The sequence below is a fragment of the Tachyglossus aculeatus genome, chromosome 3 (genome assembly GCF_015852505.1).
Source record: "Tachyglossus aculeatus isolate mTacAcu1 chromosome 3, mTacAcu1.pri, whole genome shotgun sequence".
Classification (NCBI taxonomy): Eukaryota; Metazoa; Chordata; class Mammalia; order Monotremata; family Tachyglossidae; genus Tachyglossus; species Tachyglossus aculeatus.
The window spans coordinates 59,309,986-59,329,800 of record NC_052068.1 but is presented as its reverse complement, the minus strand read 5'-3'; the positions used below and the strand labels follow the sequence as shown (position 1 = coordinate 59,329,800).

Here is a 19,815-nt window from a genome sequence, read left to right as displayed (position 1 = left end):
CCCAAGCGCCTAGTACAGTGCTGTGCACACAGTAAGCGCTCAATAAATACGATTGAATGAATGAATGCCGCCGTCCTAATCAGGCGGATAAGGTCGAAGACCACCACGACTCCCCTGTCTGTCCCTACGCCGGCCTTCAGCATCTTCCGCACGAGGCAGCGATCCGAGTCAAAGGCGAACCCCTCCCTCTCACCCGCCCGGGAGACTCATCCGCCTCTTCCGTTCGGCTCAAATGACTCCTGGCAGTTGGAAAACGAATTTCCTGCGGGTAGGATTTCCTGCCTCTCTCGGGGACAAATTCAATAGAAAACACGAAAAGCCAGATATTTGCCCTGGTACGCCTAACCGAATTAGAAATCGGGAAATTGACAATAAGTTTTCCGAAAAGAGTTCGTAATTTCAAACACAGCGTGCAGTGGGGCTGGGTAATTGATTTAAATCCGTTAAGCACCGAGGCCTTCCTGGGCCTCAGAAATCGCCACCGTCGTTTTCTGGTAAACCACCTCGGGCGAACTCAGAAAAGCGTTGATTTTCAGCGTGTCCCTTCCTCTGATTTCCGAGCGCACCAGCCTACCCCGCGTTATTCGTTCGCGACCCAGTGCTTTCCCGGCGGGAACTGAAAGGCATCGTTTTAAACTCTGTTCTCTTTTGGGAGCGTCAAGAATTCAACTTCATATAGAAAGTGAATTTTACCACAGCGAATGAGCTCAGGTGAACAGTAAGTAGTCCTCCAGGAGGCGAAGGGACTCAATCCATCCATCCCTGGTATTTATTGAACGCTCACTGGCTGCGGAGCACCGTGCTGACGACTAGCGGATAGAGCCCGGGCCTGGGAATCAGAAGGTCATGGGTTCGAATCCCAGCTCCACCCCTTGTGGACCTTGGGCAAGTCGCTTCACTTCTCTGGGCCTCAGTTCCCTCTTCCGTAAAAAATGGGGATTAACAGTGTGAGCCCAAGGCGGGACGGGGGACTGTGTCCAAACCTGCTTAACTTGTATCCACCCCAGTCCTTGGCACGTAGTAATCACTTAACAAGCATCGTAATTATTTATCCAGCGCTTAGTACAGTGTCTGGCACATGGCGAGCGCTTAACAAATACCATCCTTATTGTTATTAATATTAAGTGCTTGGGAGAGTACGGTAGAGCTGGTAGACGTGATCCCTGTCCTGAAGGAGGGTATAATCTAGAGGGGGAGACAGATGTGAAAATAAATTACAGATAGGGAAAATCATCATCAATCGTATTGATTGAGCGCTTACTGTGTGCAGAGCACTGTACTAAGCGCTTGGGAAGTACAAGTTGGCAACATATAGAGACAGTCCCTACCCAACAGTGGGCCCACAGTCTAAAAGGGGGAAAATGGCAGACTGGAAGGATACGCGCGTATGTGCTGTGAGGTTGAGGGTGGGGTGAATATCACGTACTTAGGGGGTTCACCTCCAAGGGCATAGGCAACACAGAATAATAATAATAATAATAATTATGGTATTTGTTAAGCGCTTAATATGTGCCGAGCGCCGGAATGTTGCATCAAAGCAAAATCAAGGTGGGCCAACAGAGAAAATGAGGGCTTAGCTGGAGAAAGCATCTTGCAGGAGTAGGATTTTAGGAGGGTTTTGATGAAATAAAAAAAATGAATGGTACTTGTTAGCGCTTACTAGATGCCAAACACTGTACTAAGCACCGGGGTACATACAAGGTAATCAGGTTGAACGCAGGCCCTGTCCCACATGGGGCTGACACTCTTCACCCCCTATTTTACGGGGGTGAGGCCCAGAGAAATGAAGTGACTCGCCCAAGGTCACAGAGCAGAGGCGTGGCGGAGCCGGGATTGAGGCCCAGTGAGTCGGCCGGCGTTAGAGGAGCAAAGGGCGCGGGGTGGGTTGAAGTCGGAGAGCGGCGTCGGAGCGGCGGGGGAGTTGTTGGAGCGCCTTAAAGCCGATGGCGAGGAGTTTCTGTTTGATGCGGAACATTGTTTTAACAACTGCAGGTACTGGGAGGCGGTTCACAAGTGGGACGAAGCACTTCAGTTAACGCCCGGTGATGCCACCCTCTATGAGATGAAGTCACAGGTAACATTCATTCATTCATTCAATCGTATTTCTTGAGCGCTTACTGGGTGCAGAGCACTGGACTAAACACTTGGGAAGGACAAGCTGGCAACAGAAAGACGGTCCCTACCCAGCAATGGGCTCACAGTCCAGAAGACTGCCAAACACCTTCCCTTCTAAGCATCCTTCAGCGATGACCTGCAGAGACGGGGGTAGAAGGGTGGGGAGAGGGGGTCGTATGTGTTGCTGTGGCTCTTTTTTATATTTTTAAACGTCCAGACAATATTCTGGGGAGTCTTTTTCAGGTTGGAAGAGGTTTGCAGGTCATCCTCAGGCCTGCAGGTATTTCCGCCGGAAGCCACACTTGCCATTTTTTTTAAAATGGCATTTATTAAGCGCTTACTATGTGCAAAGCACTGTTGTAAGCGCTGAGCACTGTTCGATTGCTCTGACCCACTATTGCCATTGCTCTGACCCACTCCCCCGGGAGAAGCCGCGTGGTCTAGCGGGTAGAGCACGGGCCTCAGAGTCACAAGGACGTGGATCCTAACCCCGGCTCCACCACTGGACTTCTGGGTGACCTTAAGCAAGTCACTTGACTTCTTTAGGCCTCAATTACCGTGGCTGTAAAATGGGAATTAAGACTATGAGTCCCAGGTGGGACATGGACTGTGTCCAAGCTGCTTAACTTTCATTCATTCATTCATTCAGTCGTGTTTATTGAGCGCTTACTGTGTGCAGAGCACTGTACTAAGCGCTTGGGAAGTACAAGTTGGCAACAGATAGAGGCAGTTCCTACCCAACAACGGGCTCACAGTCTAGAAGCGGGAAGACAGACAACAAAATAAAACAAGTAGATAGGCATCGATAGCATCAAGATAGATAAATAAAATAATAAATATGTACATATATACACAAGTGCTGTGGGGTGGGGAGGGGGGTAGAGCCAAGGGAGGGAGTGGGGGTGATGGGGAGGGGAGGAGGAGCAGATGGAAAGGGGGGCTCAGTGTGGGAAGGCCTCCTGGAGGAGGTGAGCTCTCAGTAGGGCTTTTAAGGGGGGGGAAGAGAGCTAGTTTGGCGGATGTGCGGAGGGAGGGCATTCCGGGCCAGGGGGAGGACGAGGGCTGGGGGTCGACGGCGGGACGGGCGAGAACGAGGGACGGTGAGGAGGTGAGCGGCAGAGGAGCGGAGGGTGCGGGCTGGGCTGCAGAAGGAGAGAAGGGAGGTGAGGAAGGAGGGGGCCAGGGGATGGACAGCTTTGAAGCCAATAGTGAGGAGTTTTTGCTTCATGCAAAGGTTGATAGGCAACCACTGGAGAGTTTTGAGGAGGGGGTGACATGCCCAGAGCATTTCTGCAGAAAGATAATCCGGGAGCAGAGTAAAGTATAGACTGAAGTATAACTTGTCTCTATCCTAACATGTAGTACAGTGCCTATCATATAGTAAGCGCTTAACAAATACCAGAGAGAGAGAGAGCGCAATATGATTTTATTGACGTTCCCACAATTGGAAAAGGGAATGAGTGTGATCCTGAGGGATTGCAGTCTGAGTTTAAAGTTGTGTGCTCCTCCCCGTTTTCATCATCAGGTCACCTCCGTAGCCTGACTTGAGGTGCTTTTGAGACTGACTGGCAATTTCGGTCACTAGGAGAGAGGAGCAGTTTTGGCTATTTCTCTCCCCCGACTCACCTGTTCTAGTGTGGATGGAGACCTTCCCTGCCGGGGTGGATTCAGTTTCCATCCACTTACTGCCCTTTTCCTCGGCCACTGCCCTCCAGATTGACTGAATTGTGTGCAGAGCACTGTACTAAGCGCTTGGGAGGGTACACATAGCAGAGGTGGTTGACATGTTCCTTGCGCCCAGTGAGCTCGTCGTATTGAACTCTTGCGGGTACTCAACACAGCATTCTACCCACAGTAATCATGTAATAAATACCACCGATCGGTATCCAGGGAAAATGTGAATAAAGGTCTCTAGAGCGAGGTTCTGGGGTTGAAGACCTCTGGTTTGAATCTGGCAGGCATACAGAAAGCAGGATTGTGGGCAGATGACATTTTCATCCTCACCGTCATCTTCATCTTTGTGGGTATTTCTGGTGGTCTGCTGTGTGCAGAGCAGTGTACTGGGGGCCGAGTAGCAGTAGTGGCATTTATTATTAATAATAATAATAATAATAACAGTATCTGTTAAGCCCTTATTATGTGCCACGCACTATTCTAAGCTCTGGGATAGATACAAGGTTATGAGATTGTCCCTCTTGGGGCTCACAGGCTTGATCCCCATTTTACAGACAAGGTAACTGAGGCCCAGAGAAGTGAAGTGACTTGCCCAAAGTCACACAGCTGACAAGTGGCGGAGCCGGGATTAGAATCCAAGACCTCTGACTCCCAAGCCCGGGCTCTTTCCACTAAGCCACGCTGCTTCTGTGTACACTTACTGTGTGCAGAGCACAAAGGTTGGAGAAACTACACATGGAGAAATTATGCACATTTCCTGTCCTTCGGGGAGCTCACGGGCACGTAAGAATTTACCGTAGACTAAATGGGAAGCAGCAGGCCCTAATAATAATAATAATAATGGTATTTGTTAAGCACTTACTCTGTGCAAAGCCCTGTTCTAAGCACTGGGGAGGTTACAAGATGATTAGGTTGTTCCACAGGGGCCGGGTAGAGCTCGGGCAGAAGGACTTGGGTTCTCATCCTGGCTCCTCCACTTGTCTGCTGTGTGACCTTGGGCAAGTCACTTCACTTCTCCGAGCCTCAGTTCCCTCATCTGTAAAATGGGGATTAAGACCGTGAGCCCCACATGGGGCAGGGCTGGTGTCCAACGCGATTTGCTCGAATCCCACCCCAGCACTTAGTACAGCGCCTGGCACACAGTAAGTGCTATGAAGTTAAGTGACTTGCCCAAAGTCACACAGTTGACAAATGGCAGAGCCGGGATTAGAACCCACCACCTCCGACTCCCAAGCCCGGGCTCTTTCCCCTAAGCCACGCTGCTTCTGTGTACACTTACTGTGTGCAGAGCACAACGGTTGGAGAAACTACACATGGAGAAATTAGGCACGTTTCCCGTGTGGTATTAACAAATACCACAGTTGTTATTATTATGTGATGCAGTGCCTTCCCTTTGAGCTTCCATGGGGGAGGGACAGGCAGGCAGAAATAGCCAACCGTCTTCTGGGAACGCTGTCCCCTTAAAAAGTGAAGAATATCATTCATTCATTCAGTCGTATCTATTGAGCGCTTACTGTGTGCAGAGCACTCTAATAATAATAATAATGTTGATATTTGTTAAGCGCTTACTGTGTGCAAAGCACCGTTCTAAGCGCTGGGGAGGATACAAAGTGATCAGCATGTCCCACGTGGGGCTCACCGTCTTCATCCCCATTTCCCAGACTGAGCCCCTTCCTTCCTCTCCCCCTCGTCCCCCTCTCCATCCCCCCATCTTACCTCCTTCCCTTCCCCACAACACCTGTATATATGTATATATGTTTGTACATATTTGTTACTCTATTTATTTTACTTGTACATATCTATTCTGTTTATTTTATTTTGTTAGTATGTTTGGTTTTGTTCTCCGTCTCCCCCTTTTAGACTGTGAGCCCACTGTTGGGTAGGGACTGTCTCTAGATGTTGCCAACTTGTACTTCCCAAGCACTTAGTACAGTGCTCTGCACACAGTAAGCCCTCAATAAATACGATTGATGATGATGAGACAGATGAGGGAACTGAGGAACAGAGAAGTTGAGTGGCCTGCCCAAGGTCACACAGCCGACAAGTGGCTCAGGGGGGATTCAAACACATGACCTCTGACTCCCAAGCCTGCGCTTTTTCACACTGAGCCACGCCGCTTCTCAGTTCCCTACTAAGCGCTTGGGAGAGTACGGTATAATAATTAACAGACACATTCCCTGCCCGTGAGGAGTTTCATCCCAAGTTCCTCAGGCGAGAGCTTCTCCCACTGTTGTGTGGGCAACTGCCCAGGATCGCTTCGAGCGGAGGCCTACGGGTAAAGAGAGGAAAGCCAACAGTCGCTTTGCCCGGTGTTTTAGGCCGAGGCCAGGATGCGGTTCTGCATCGAAGACATTAAAGGAGAGAACAGAGCACTTTAGTGCCTCGCCCCTTTTAATAATTTAGCAGCGCGCTCATTATCGGCTGGATCGGAGGTATCGGAAGGACCGCGTTAGAATCCCTGATCCTTTGAGCAGTAAAAAGTCTGGTTCATGAAAAGGTGGGGCGGGGGCTAGGTGTCACAGGGGTGTGATGAGAAAGGGGGGAGCGGTGACCTCGGAATCCAGGTCATCTTGCAACAACTTTTTGAGCTTGCAGCCCATTGCTAGCGACGATGCGTGTTGCTTTCCTAGCCAAGAAGTGCCGGTTTTTAACCGGGTGAGTCAGAAGACGATCGGTCCTGGGGCATTCGAGGCTGTCCCACCTTAACACCAAAATAATAATAATGATGGCATTTGTTAAGCGATTACTATGTGCCAAGCACTGTTCTAAGCGCTGAGGAGGATACGAGGTGATCGGACTGTCCCACGTGGGGCTCACAGTCTTAATCCCCATTTTACAGATGAGGCAGAGAGAAGTGAAGCGACTTGCCCAAAATCACACAGCTGACAGTCGGCGGAGCCAGGATTTGAACCCATGACCTCTGACTCCCAAGCCCGGGCTCTTTCCACTGAGCCACGCTGCTTCTCTGTAATCAATCAATCCATCATATTTATTTATTTTTTATGGTATTTGTGAAGCAGTTACTCTGGGCCAGGCACTGGGATAGATATACACTAATCAGGTTGGACACAGTCCCTGTCCCACCAGGGGCTCACAGTCCTAATCCCCATTTTACAGATGAGGGAACTGAGGCCCAGAGAAGTGCAGTGGCTCGTCCAAGACCGCGCAACAGACAAGTGGCGGAGCCGGGATTGGAACTCACATCCTTCTGACCCCCCTGTGCTCTGACCATTAGGCCACGCTGCTTTTGAGCACTTACCGTATGAAGAACACAGTACTAGGCGCCTGGGAGAGTACAGTGCAAGATCCCTCTCCACAACGAGCTTGCAGTCTAGAGAGGGAGGCGGAAGTATGTAAAAATAAATAAATGATGGATCTGTACTTCCGTACCGTGGGGCTGAGGGAGGGAGGAATAAAGAAAGCAGGCTTGTCCCACCCAGAACAGAGCCGCCGATAGTTGGATGGGGGCTGGAGGGTGTCACCACCACCACCGGAGAGAGCAGCGGCCGTCCGCGGCCAAGAAAGTTGCCAAGATTTAGGCCGCTCCACAGCTAAGAGTTAGCTCGCCATATCCCATTCCTTCAATTCTCACCATTGGCCAACGGGACACTTCGCCAGAGAAGCAGCGTTGGTCAGTGGAAAGATCCCGGGCTTTGGAGTCAGAGGTCATGGGTTCAAATCCCGGCTCCGCCAACCGTCAGCCGTGTGACTTTGGGCAAGTCACTTCTCTGAGCCTCAGTTACCTCATCTGTAAAATGGGGACTAAGATTGTGAGCCTCACATGGGACAGCCTGATCATCTTGTATCCTCCCCAGCGCTTAGAACAGTGCTTTGCACATAGTAAGCGCTTAACAAATACCAAAATTATTATTATTATTATTATTACTTGGCAAGAAACACGGATAACGACATGCCACCCGAACCCTCGGAGAGAAAAAGCCAGGGCAGCTGATGGTTGGGTACCCCAGAGCCCACCTCTTACCCAAAACGGGTATTTTTGCAGCACCTACTGTGTGCAGAGCACTGTGTTAGGCACTTGAGAGACTTCAGTAGAGTTGGTGCAGTGTAATAATAATAATAATTTTGGTATTTGTTAAGCGCTTACTGTGTGCCAAGCACTGTTCTAAGCCCTGGGGGAGATACAAGGCGATCAGGTTGTCCCCCGTGGGGCTCACAGTCTTAATCCCCGTTTTCCAGATGAGGTAACGGAGGCCCAGAGAAGTGAAGTGACTTGCCCAGAGTCACACAGCTGACACGTGGCGGAGTCGGGATTAGAACCCACGACCTCTGGCTCCCAAGCCCGCGCTCTTTCCACTGAGCCACGCTGCTTCTCAGTGTAGACGGGGAGGCTGCCTCGTGAACCAAATAGTAATAGTAATAATGGCATTTTTTAAGCGCTTACTATGTGCAGAGCACTGTTGTAAGCGCGGAGGAGGTTACAAGGTAATCAGGTTGTCCCACGGGAGGCTCACAGTCTTCGTCCCCATTTTCCAGATGAGGGAACTGAGGCCCAGAGAAGTGAAGTGACTTGCCCCAAGTCACACAGCTGACAGGTGGTGGAGCCGGGATTTGAACCCATGACCTCTGACTCGAAAGCCCGGGCTCTTTCTGTGCGAGCTGTAGACCTGGATTCGGGCAGCTGTCAAACAAATGAGCATACAGTCCTAAACTTAATAATAATAATAATAATTGTGTCATCTGTTAAGTACTTACTATGTACCAAGCACTATACTAAGAGCTGGGGTGGATATAAGCAAATTGAGTTGGACACAGTCCCTGTCCCAGGTAGGATTCACAGCCTCAATCCCCATTTTACAGATGAGGGAACTGAGGCACAGAGAAGTGAAGCGACTTGCCCAAGGTCACACAGCAGACATGTATGGCTTAGTGAAAAGAGCACAGGCTTGTGAATCAGAGGTTGTGGGTTCTAATCCGGACCGAATTGTACTTTCCAAGCGCTTAGTACAGTGCTCTGCACACAGTAAGCGCTCAATAAATACGATTGAATGAATACCCGATTTGTGTTCCCAGAGTGCAAGCCACTCTGGGTGGTGTTTTGGGCTCTGGACTGTAAGCTTGCTGTGGGCAGGGAACGTGTCTACTGACTCTGTCGTTCTGCACTCAGAGAAGCAGCGTGGCTCAGTGGAAAGAGCACGGGCCTTGGGAGCCAGAGGTCATGGGTTCTAATCCCAGCTCCGCCACTTGTCAGCTGTGTGACCTTGGGCAAGTCACTTAACTTCTCTGGGCCTCAGTGACCTATATGTGGAAAATGGGGATGAAGACTGTGAGCCCCACGTGGGACAACCTGATCACCTTCTATCCCTTCTCAGTGCCTAGAACAGTTCTTTGCACATAGTAAGCGCTTAACAAATGCCATTATTATTATTATCATTATTATTATTATTATTATTACTCTCCCAAGCGCTTGGCACAGTGTTTTGCCAATAGTAAGAACTCAATAATAATAATAATAGTAATAATGGTATTTTGTTAAGTGCGTACCATGGGCCAGCCACTGTACTAAGCGTTGGGGTAGATACAAGGTAATGATTGAGTCAGCCACACCCACAGAGAATAATGATAATAATTATGGTACTTGGTAAGCACTAGGTGCCAAGCACTGTTCCGTGTGCTAGGGTAGTTAATCAGGTTGGACACAGTCCCTGTCCCACATGGGGCTCAGGCTCTTTTCCCCATTTTCCAGGCGAGGTAACTGAAGCACAGACAAGCTGAATGACTTTCCCAAGGCCACACAGCAGACAAGGGGCGGAACCGGGATTAGAACCCAGGTCCTTCTGGTTCCCAGGCCCAGGCTGTCTCCACTAAGCCACACAGGTTGCCCCATCAGTGCCATGCTCTTTGAATTTCATCATCATCATCATCAATCGTATTTATTGAGCGCTTACTATGTGCAGAGCACTGTACTAAGCGCTTGGGAAGTACAAATTGGCAACATATAGAGACAGTCCCTACCCAACAGTGGGCTCACAGTCTAAAAGGGGGAGACAGAGAACGAAACCAAACATACTAACAAAATAAAATAAATAGGATAGATATGTACAAGTAAAATAAATAAATAAATAGAGTAATAAATATGTACAAACATATATACATATATACAGGTGCTGTGGGGAGGGGAAGGAGGTAAGATGGGGGGATGGAGAGGGGGACGAGGGGGAGAGGAAGGAAGGGGCTTTCACAGTCAGCAATCTGTCCATTAATTAAAAGAATATAAAAATGCAGTAGGGACATGCTAGCTAATAATCTATTCACCCTCCTTTATGCACTGAGTCTGTACCCCTTAACGTGCTTAGCTTACTATCGCACCCCCAATCCTACGGCGCTTATATCCCATATCTTCAATTTTTTCAATGTCTGCCTCTGCCACTGGATTCTAAGCCTCTTGAGGGCAAAATCATGTCTATCAACTCTATTGATCTGTGCTCTCCCGGGCTCTTATTACAGTGCTCTGCATACAGTAAGCATTAGGGTTAGAAGGCCATGAGAGAAGCAGCGTGCCAGAGAAGCAGCGTGCCTCAGTGGAAAGAGCACGGGCTTTGGAGTTAGTCATCCTGGGTTCGAATCCCGGCTCCACCACGTGTCTGCTGTGTGACCTTGGGCAAGCCACTTAACTTCTCTGAGCCTCAGTTCCCTCATCTGTAAAATGGGGACTAAGACTGTGAGCCCCACGTGGGGCAACCTGATCACTTTGTAGCCCCCCCAGCGCTTAGAACAGTGCTTTGCACATAGTAAGCGCTTAACAAATGCCAACATTATTATTATTATTATTAGGGGCTCTGTGCGGCATGTACAGATAAGGTGTTTTGGCTCTTGAAACTAAAAGATGCGTGAAGGCGTTAGCCTGTCCAGTTTTACGTTATGGCCAAAGATGAAGCAAGCTAGACTCGGGGTTTGCTAATGAAGCGCCAGCCGGCTCTGGCCATCACCGAGGGACTCCTGTTTCTCTTGTTTTGCAGGTGCTGATGTCTCTGCAGGAGATGTTCCCCGCAGTCCAGGCGGCAGAAATGGCCGTCCAGAGAAATCCCCATTCGTGGGAGTGCTGGCAAACCCTGGGACGGGCCCAGCTGGGACTAGGAGAGATAGTACTGGTAAGAAGGACAGCCCCGCAGAAACCACACAGGGGCTTGGGATTCCGTGTTTCTGGACCGAGGAAGCGGAAGCCGGGACTCTCCGTAAGGGAGTTGACCAGCCTCCGCTTTCACGTGCTGTCCAGCACGGGGTCGGGGCCATATTTTTTTCAGGTCTGGGAATTCTCTCTTACCACCGTTCGCCAAGATGAATCATCTTTGTGCCCCCCTGTCCTCCGCCGTGCCCCACAGAGTCTGAAGCTCCCGTATTGAGGGAGATTTGGGGCTGCTTCCTACCAGCCTCCTCTCCCAGAGGTGCAGGTGGAGGGATGAAGAAGGGGATTGTCTGTCTCTCTCTCTTTCTCTCTCTCTTTCTCTCTCTCGCCTCTCCCTTTTCCTCTACCCCTCTCTCTTCCCCTCTCCCTCTCTCCCTCTCTCTTCCCCTCTCCCTCCCCTCTGTTTCTCCCCTCCCAATCTCTCCCCCTGTATCCCCTCTCCCTCTTTTTTCCCTTTCTCTCCCCCTCCCTCCCCCTTCTCGCTGTCTCCCTCTCTCCCCTCTCCCTTCCCTCCGTCTCTCCCCTCTCCCTTCCCTCCGTCTCTCCCCTCTCCCTTCCACCATATCCCCCCATTCCCCCTCTCCCTCTCTCCCTTCTCCACCTCTCCCTCTGTCTCCTCCTTCCCTCTGTTTCCCACCCTCCCCCCCATATCCCCCTCTCCCTCTCTCCCTTCTCTCTCCCTCTCACCCCCCTTCTCTCTCTATCTCTCCCCCTCCCTCCCCTCTGTCTCCCCGCTCTCTCTTCCCCCATATCTCCCCCTCCCCTTTCCCTCTCCCCCTTCTCTCCCTCCACCCAAGCTGCTTAATGGCCCCAGCCACATTGTGGAGCCTGTACCGTGTCTTACCCCTCATCGGTTCCATTTGGAGAGCAGAGACTTAGCAATGCCCATGGGACTGTCTCTCAGCCAAGGGACTCATTCCCCCCTTTATTTTATGATATATGTTAAGCACTCACTACGTGTCAGGCACTCTACTAAACACTGGGGTAATAATAATGAGAATTGTGGTATTCGGTAAGCCCTTACTATGTGCCAAGCACTGTTCTAAGCACAGGGGTGGATACAAGGTAATCAGGTTGTCCCACGTGGGGCTCACAGTCTTCATCCCCTTTTGACAGGTGAGGTAACTGAGGCATGAAGAAGTGACTTGTCCAGGGTCACACAGCAGACACGTGGCGGAGCTGCGGTTAGAACCTGCATCCTTTGACACCCAGGCCTGGGCTCTATCCATTAGGCCACACTGCTTCCCTCCAGTATAAGGGACTGGGAGAATCTCCCTCTGAGTCATCCTCCTTCCATTTTAGATGGCAAACTACCCAAGGGCCTAATTTGCCCAATTTGCCCGAGGAGGCAAATTCTCCGATGCTTAGGTCCTCACTGAGGGCAGTGCCCTGCACACAGTAGGCTCTTAGTAAATACAGTCGAATGAATGATTCGAACACAGATCCTCTGACTCCCAGCCCGGTAGCTTTCCACTAGGCCACACAGCTTCCCAAATGACTACCGCATCTGATTTTCCTGCAAGGCAAAGTATCACAACCCCCCTCGTCAAACCTGGGGCTTAGTGAGCTTTTTTTTTCTCCGATGAACCCTTGTTTAGTCGCACCCCAGGCTATTTCAGGTATTTAAAAACTTCTGAACACGTCTAGATTGACAGCACCATTAATGGCGAGGTATTTTTTAGGGAGGAGGTTGTACGCTTACGTTCAACTAGCCGTTTTTTGGGGTGGTTGTTTTTAAATGCAGCCCTTTAAGCTTCTTGGTTGTGAAGTCAACGGTCAGGGAGGTCCATGTATTGACAGAGGCCCAAACTCGTTAAACTAGGCAATAAAAGGAGAGGAAAATAAAAGATGAGAAGGAGCACATGGGTGACCTTGTCCAGAAAGAGGCCCATAAAATGCTTAATGGGCTGTCTGGGGGCGAAACACAATTTTCAAGTTTTTGCAGAAACCGGCCATCGACTCTGACTTGCCTTGCATCTCTCAACTTGCCCGGATGTAGTCGGGTTGGTAGTCATTCCGTCGGGCGTAAAATGGTTACGTGAGTTAACCTCTGAAGAGGCCCTCTATTAAGTTATATGAGCCGTTCTGATTACAGAGTTTTAACTCTCAGTATACATCCTGCCAGACTATTGCATGTCCTGCCAACTGTACATTTTGGCCACTTTTAAAATCATTTTAGAGTCTCCAGTAGCGCAGTGCAGTGATTCATAAAGGAAATGCATAACAGGCCCAACTCAGAGCTCAACAGACTTGACTCCCAGCTGTTTGATGGTTTTTGTTCATTCATTCTTATTTATCGAGCACCTGCTGTGTGCAGAGCACTGTATTAAGCACGTGGGAGAGCACAATACAACAAGAAACAGACACATTTCCTGCCCACAGCGAGCTTACAGTCTGCAGTCAGGGAGACAGACATCAGTATAGATAAGTAAATGATAGATCCGTACGTAAGGACTGTGGGGCCGGGAGTGGGGAAGAACCAAGGGGAGCAGGTCAGGGAGAGGGAGAAGAGGAAAGGAGGAGTTTGGTCTGAGGAGCCCTCTTGGAGGAGATGGGCCTTTAGTAAGACTTTGAAGAAGGGGAGAGAAATTGTCGGATTTGAGGAGGGAGGGCGTTCCAGGCCAGAGGCAGGACATCAGCTTTTTAGTTTATGCTTCACCTCTTTGGTATTTGGATAAAACATAATCCTGGTCATAAATAGGCTTCCTTGCAATGGTCATAAAATTAGATGCGTAATAAAAAAATTTAGTTAAAGCAATGTTAGGATTGGAGTGAAAGAGCACTGGCGGGCTCTTTAGAAAAAGCGTAATTCGCAGGAGCAAAAATGCATCGGGATTCTCAGGGCCTTCACTGGCTATTTCCTCTGTCAGCCTCTTGGCTGGCCCTGGGAGCGAGCTTCAGAGCGGAGGGTACCTGGGAAAACCAAACTTCCCGTTGTCAGCCTCGGTTTGGCTTTTCCTCTTGGGAAAGACCAGTTGCAGAACATCCAGCTCCGACCACTGCCACCGCAGTTGCGCGTTTGGGAAGGAATTGATGGAAAATGACTTAGAAGTCCAGAGCAGGTTCTGTATGTTGCAGTTTTCACTGGCATCAGTAGCCATCGAAATGGAAAAGGCTTTTGGCTCTGAGGGCTACGAAGTCTCTTGTTGTCCTACAAGGAAAGAAAAATACAATGGAAACTTCGTGAAGATGCCCAGAGGTTTTGGCGTTGTGAGGAAAATGTCCAAATTCTTAAAACTCAGGTAGTAACCCATAATAGTACGTTCAAGCTATTTTTATGAAGTCTATTTCCCACAAAAGATGAAAATGGATCCGTGGTTGCTGTGGGATAATTGTGTTTCCTACCGTTTTATTTTAAATATTAAAAATGGTTCTTGTCAGAAAACTTGCTCTTTTCCCAGTTTAGTTTTTAAGTGATATTTGTTCAGTGCTTACTGTGTACCAAGCCCTGGGTGAAGAACTGGGAGAGATACAAAATTATCAGCTCAGACCAGGCCTCTGCTCTATCCACCGGGCCACGGCTCCTTCAGGCCTCAGAGTCAGGGGACGTGGGTTCTAATCCCAGCTCCGCCACATCTGCCTTGTGTCTTTGGGCAAGTCACCTAACTTCTCTGTGCCTCAGTTCCCACATCTGTAAAATGGGGATTAAGACTGTGAGCCCCATGTGGGACGGACTGTGTCCAACCCGATTATCTTGTATATACCCAGCACTTAGAACAGTGCTTGGCACATAGTGAGCACTTAACAAATACCACAGTTATTATTCACTCCCATGGCTTCAACTACCACCTGTGCGGATTATTCCCAAATCTACATGAGTTCTCCAAGGGAGTGGGTGTAGATGGAGAATAGGTGGGGACCCAGAACTGAGCCTTGAGGGACTCTTTTAGACTGTGAGCCCACTGTTGGGTAGGGACTGTCTCTATACGTTGCCAATTTGTACTTCCCAAGCGCTTAGTACAGTGCTCTGCACATAGTAAGTGCTCAATAAATATGATTGATGATGATGATGACTCCCAGTGGGTGGGAGGCAGAGGAGAAGCCCGTGAAGGAGACCCAGAATGAGTGGCCAGAGAGATAGGAGGAGGACTAGGAGAGGACAATGTCAGTGAAGCCGAGGTCGGATAATGTTTCCAGGAGAAGGGGTTGATCCACAGTGTCAAAAGCAGCCGAGAGGTCGAGAGGATTAGGATGGAGTAGAGGCCTTTTGATTTGGCAAGAAGGAGATGATTGGTGACCTCTGAGAGGGCGGTTTCTTTGGAGAGAAGGGGACAGAAGCCAGATTGGAGGGGGTCAAGGAGAGATTTGGAGGAGAGGAAGTGGAGACGGTGGGTGGAGACAATTAGCTCAAGGAATTTGGAGAGAAATGGTAGGAGGGAGATGGGAGATAAGTGGAGGGAGCCATGGGGTCAAGGGAGGGGTTTTTTTTCCCCTGGGAAAGGAAACGTGGGCATATTTGAAAGCGGTGGGGAGTAGACATTGGGGAGTTGAAGATGGCGGTCACGGAGCAGGCAAGGGGTTTGAAAAACTGCCGCCGGATGGGGTCAGAGGTGCAGGTGGAGGGGGTCGATTTTGAAAGGAGGCAGGAGATCTCCTCTTGAGATACTACCAGCAAAGGTGGGAGAGTTGAAGACGGGGCAGGAGGTGGGAGGGACTGGAGAGGAGCAGGGGAGAATTTAGAGAGCTCACGCCCGATGCTTTCAATTATTCCAATATAGTACGTGGCCAGGTCATTAAGGGCAAGAGATTGGGGAGCAGGAGGACAGGGAGTTTGAGGAGGGAGTTAAACGTCTGAAACAACTGGTGAGGGCAATGGGCGAGGGACTCGATAAGGATGCAGAAATAATGTGGAGGGCAGAGGTAAAGCAGGCAAGGATGAACTTTGAAACAAACGAGGTCGGAGCGATACCTAGATTTCCACCCGCGGCGCTCTGCTGCTCGTGCGCGGGAGCGAAGGAAGCAGAGTTTGGAGGTGATCCGGGGCTAACGGTGAGTGGTAGGAGATCAGCAAAGGAATAAGGGAGCTAGTGAGTTGAGTTCAGTAGAGAGGGTGGTGTTGAGGACGTCGGTTCGGTCGTGAAGAGAAGGAAATTTGGGTGTGGAGTCTCAACGAGAAGCAGCGTGGCTCAGTGGAAAGAGCCCGGGCTTTGGAGTCAGAGGTCATGGGTTCAAATCCCGGCTCCGCCAATTGTCAGCTGTGTGACTTTGGGCAAGTCAAATTTCTCTGGGGCTCAGTTACCTCATCTGTAAAATGGGGATTAAGACTGTGAGCCCCCCATGGGACAACCTGATCACCTTGTAACCTCCCTAGCACTTAGAACAGTGCTTTGTACATAGAAAGCGCTTAATAAATGCCATTATTATTATTATTAATGGGGCATGACAACTTGAGAAAATTCGAGACCCCTTACTGCGTTTCCCTTGTACTTGGATTTGCTCCCTTTATTCACCTCTCCCTCAGCCCCACAGCACTTACATATGTATGTGTCTCTAATTTATTTAGATTAACATCTGACTCCCCCTCTAGACTGTAAGCTCCTAATAATAATAATGGTATTTGTTAAACATTTATTATGTGCCGACCACTGTTCTGAGCTTTGGAGTTGAAACAATTGATCCCGTTGTGTCACCTCACAACGGTATCTGTTAAGTGCTTACTATGTACCAAGCACTCTTCTAAGCACTGAAGTAGATACGAGGTAATCAGGTTGTCCCACGTGGGGTTCCCCATTTCACAGATGAGGTAACCGAGACACAGAGAAGTGAAGTGACTTGCCCCAAGTCACACAGCCGATAAGTGGAGGAGCCCGGATTAGATCTGAGGTCTCTGTGGGGAAACAGGACAGATTTGCGGGGAGGGGGTGCGTGTGGGAGAAAAGGCAGCTGAGGAGGATGAGATCGGATAGAGGGATTTCAGAATTGGTAAGGGCAGAGGTCATACAGTAACTAGAGACGATGAGATCAAATGTGTGTCTGGGTCGGTGAGCAGGTCAGCTGGGGCAGAGCAGGAAGTCCGTGGAGAAAGCGGGCATCGGAAGGGTCATCGGGAACATCCACATGGATGCTGGATATTCCCTTTAGACTCTAAGCTCGTCCTTGGCAGGGAATGTGTCTGGTATATTGTTGTGTTGTACTCTCCCAAGCACTTAGTAAATGCTCTGCACACAATAAGCGCTCAATAAATATCGATCGATGGGTCGGTCGATACTGAAGTCCCCGAGGATCTACGTAGGGATGGAGAAAGAGAAGGAATGTGAGAGAGGGATCAAAATGGTTCAGAAAGTGGGAGGTGGGGCGGTAGCGTCTGGAGTGGGCAGTAGAGACAGACGATTTGGGCCGCAAAGGAAAGGAAAAAGAGGGATGGGGAAGGTGGAATGGATTAATCGCTGAACCGGTCCTTGAGAGCGAAGAGGCCAGTGTTTAGGGGTAAACAGCCGTTGATCAGGCCGGGACACGGGGAGGGGGAAGCCCAAGGAAAAGCAGCTCCTCGGTGGTTCGGAAGCCAAATCTGTGAGTCCCGGGTCAGCTCAGCAGAGAGATCTCAGGATCTGTGGGCAGTTATCTAGCTTGGGTGACGTTTGATAATAACGATAATAATGATGGTATTTGTTAAGCGCTTACTATGTGCAAAGCACTGTTCTAAGCGCTGGGGGGATACAAGGTGATCAGGTTGTCCCACGTGGGGCTCACAGTCAATCCCCATTTTACAGATGAGGGAACTGAGGCTCAGAGAAGTGAAGCGACTTGCCCAAAGTCACACAGCTGACAATTGGCGGAGCTGGGATTTGAACCCATGACCTCTGACTCCAAAGCCCGTGCTCTCTCCACTGAGCCACGCTGCTTCTCTTGAGCTACGCTGCTTTGATGTCCCGGGCCAGCAGAGAGAGAAAACTCAGCGTCCATGGGCAGATGCGTCTCAGGAGATGTTCGACGGTGTGGGCCGGCCCAGGTGGCTCGGCAGGGTGAGGTATCAGTGGGCTTTGGGCAGCTCTCGGTCGTGGGCGACGTTCAGTGTCCTGGACCAGCTGAGGTAGCTTGGCAGAGAGAGATCTCAGTATCTGCGGGCAACTCTCCGTTTGGGTGATGTTTGATGGTCCGGGCTGGCTGAGGCAGCTGGGCAGAGAGAGAGCTCAGCACAGCACTGTCCTCTCAACAAAGGCCTCTCAGCTTCGTCATTTCAGCATAAGCCTCTGAGCAATTAGCCTCCCTGTATAGGCTAGGTTATAGGGGTATACTTAGAGAAGCAGCATGGCTCAGTGGAAAGAGCCCGGGCTTGGGAGGCAGAGGTTGTGGGTTCTAATCCCGGCTCCGCCACTTGTCAGCGGTGTGACTTTGGGCAAGTCATTTTACTTCTCTGGGCCTCAGTTACCTCATCTTTAAAATGAGCCCCCTTTTTCCTCTCCTCCTCCCTTCCCCTCCCCACAGGACTTGTATATATTTGTACAGATTTATTACTCTATTTTACTTGTACATCATCATCATCAATCGTATTTATTGAGCGCTTACTATGTGCAGAGCACTGTACTGAGCGCTTGGGAAGTACAAATTGGCAACACATAGAGACAGTCCCTACCCAACAGTGGGCTCACAGTCTAAAAGGGGGAGACAGAGAACAAAACCAAACATACCAACAAAATAAAATAAATAGGATAGATATGTACAAGTAAAATAAATAAATAAATAGAGTAATAAATATGTACAACCATATACATATATACAGGTGCTGTGGGGAAGGGAAGGAGGTAAGATGGGGGGATGGAGAGGGGGAACATATTTATTTATTTACTATTTATTTACTATTTATGTACATATTTACTATTCTATTTATTTTGTTATTGATGTGCATCTAGCTTTACTTCTATTTGTTCTGATGACTTGACACCTGTCCACATGCATATAGCTGTCATTCTATTTATTCTGACGGTTTTGACACCTGTCTACATGTTTTGTTTTGTCGTCTGTCTCCCCCTTCTAGACTTTGAGCCCGTTGTTGTTGGGTAGAGACCGTCTCTATATGTTGCTGACTTGTATTTCCCAAGCGCTCTGCACACAGTAAGCACTCAATAAAGACGATGAATGAATGAATAAAATGGGGATTAAGACTGTGAGCCCATGTGGGACAACCTGATTACCTTGTATCTACCCCAGCGCTTAGAACAGTGCTTGGCACATAGCGCGTAACAAATACCGTCATTATTATTACAGGGCTCAGTTCAGTCCTTCTCAGTACAGTACAGAGGCCTTCCCAATTAGGCCCAAATTTCCTTTTCTCCCACTCCCTTACAGCGTTGCCCTTGAACTTGGAATTGCACCCTTTATTCACCTTTCCCTCAAGCCCCACAGCACTTATGTAGGTGCCTGGAATTCATTTAGATTAATATCCGTCTCCCCATCTAGACTGAAAGTTCGTGGCGGGCTGGGAACGTGTCTACCAATTCTAGGGTACCGTACTCTCCCAAGTGCTTAGTAGAGAGCTCTGTACACAGTAAGCATTCAGTAAATGTGATTGATACAATCCTCTCAGTATAGGCCCCGAGTAAGGTCCTCGGCATATTCAAAAAAATTAATGAACGGTAGGATTGATTGATTGACTGTTTGACTGGAGATGCACTTTTTTGTATCTTCCCAGTTGTTTGAAGAAATAGGAAATGTGTTAGTCTTTCAGACACCAGGTTTTTTTTTTGTAGCACCTCTATAGCTTTCAGGTAAAACTTGTACTTCCCAAGTGCTTAGTACAGTGCTCTGCACAGAGTAAGCGCTCAATAAATACAATTGAATGAATGAATAAAACTGATACCGTGAGCTTCTACAGTGGGAAGACAGGAAATAAGATGGAGAAAAAGGTCTTTGAAATTCCAAGAAGATGGGTACTGTATGTTCAA

The 19,815-nt window shown here is 49.2% G+C and overlaps 1 protein-coding gene across 2 annotated transcripts in view; it reads left to right on the top strand.

Moving 5' to 3' along the window:
* TTC33 (tetratricopeptide repeat domain 33) overlaps positions 1-19,815 on the top strand; it is a 77,633-nt gene that overhangs the window by 48,100 nt on the left and 9,718 nt on the right. The window contains exons 3-4 of one of the 2 annotated variants that reach the window (XM_038744325.1): positions 1,993-2,074; positions 10,767-10,898. In XM_038744325.1, coding sequence (XP_038600253.1) covers positions 1,993-2,074; positions 10,767-10,898 — 214 coding nt within the window. The remainder of the gene's footprint in view (positions 1-1,992; positions 2,075-10,766; positions 10,899-19,815) is intronic. The other variant, XM_038744326.1, reaches the window with a different exon arrangement.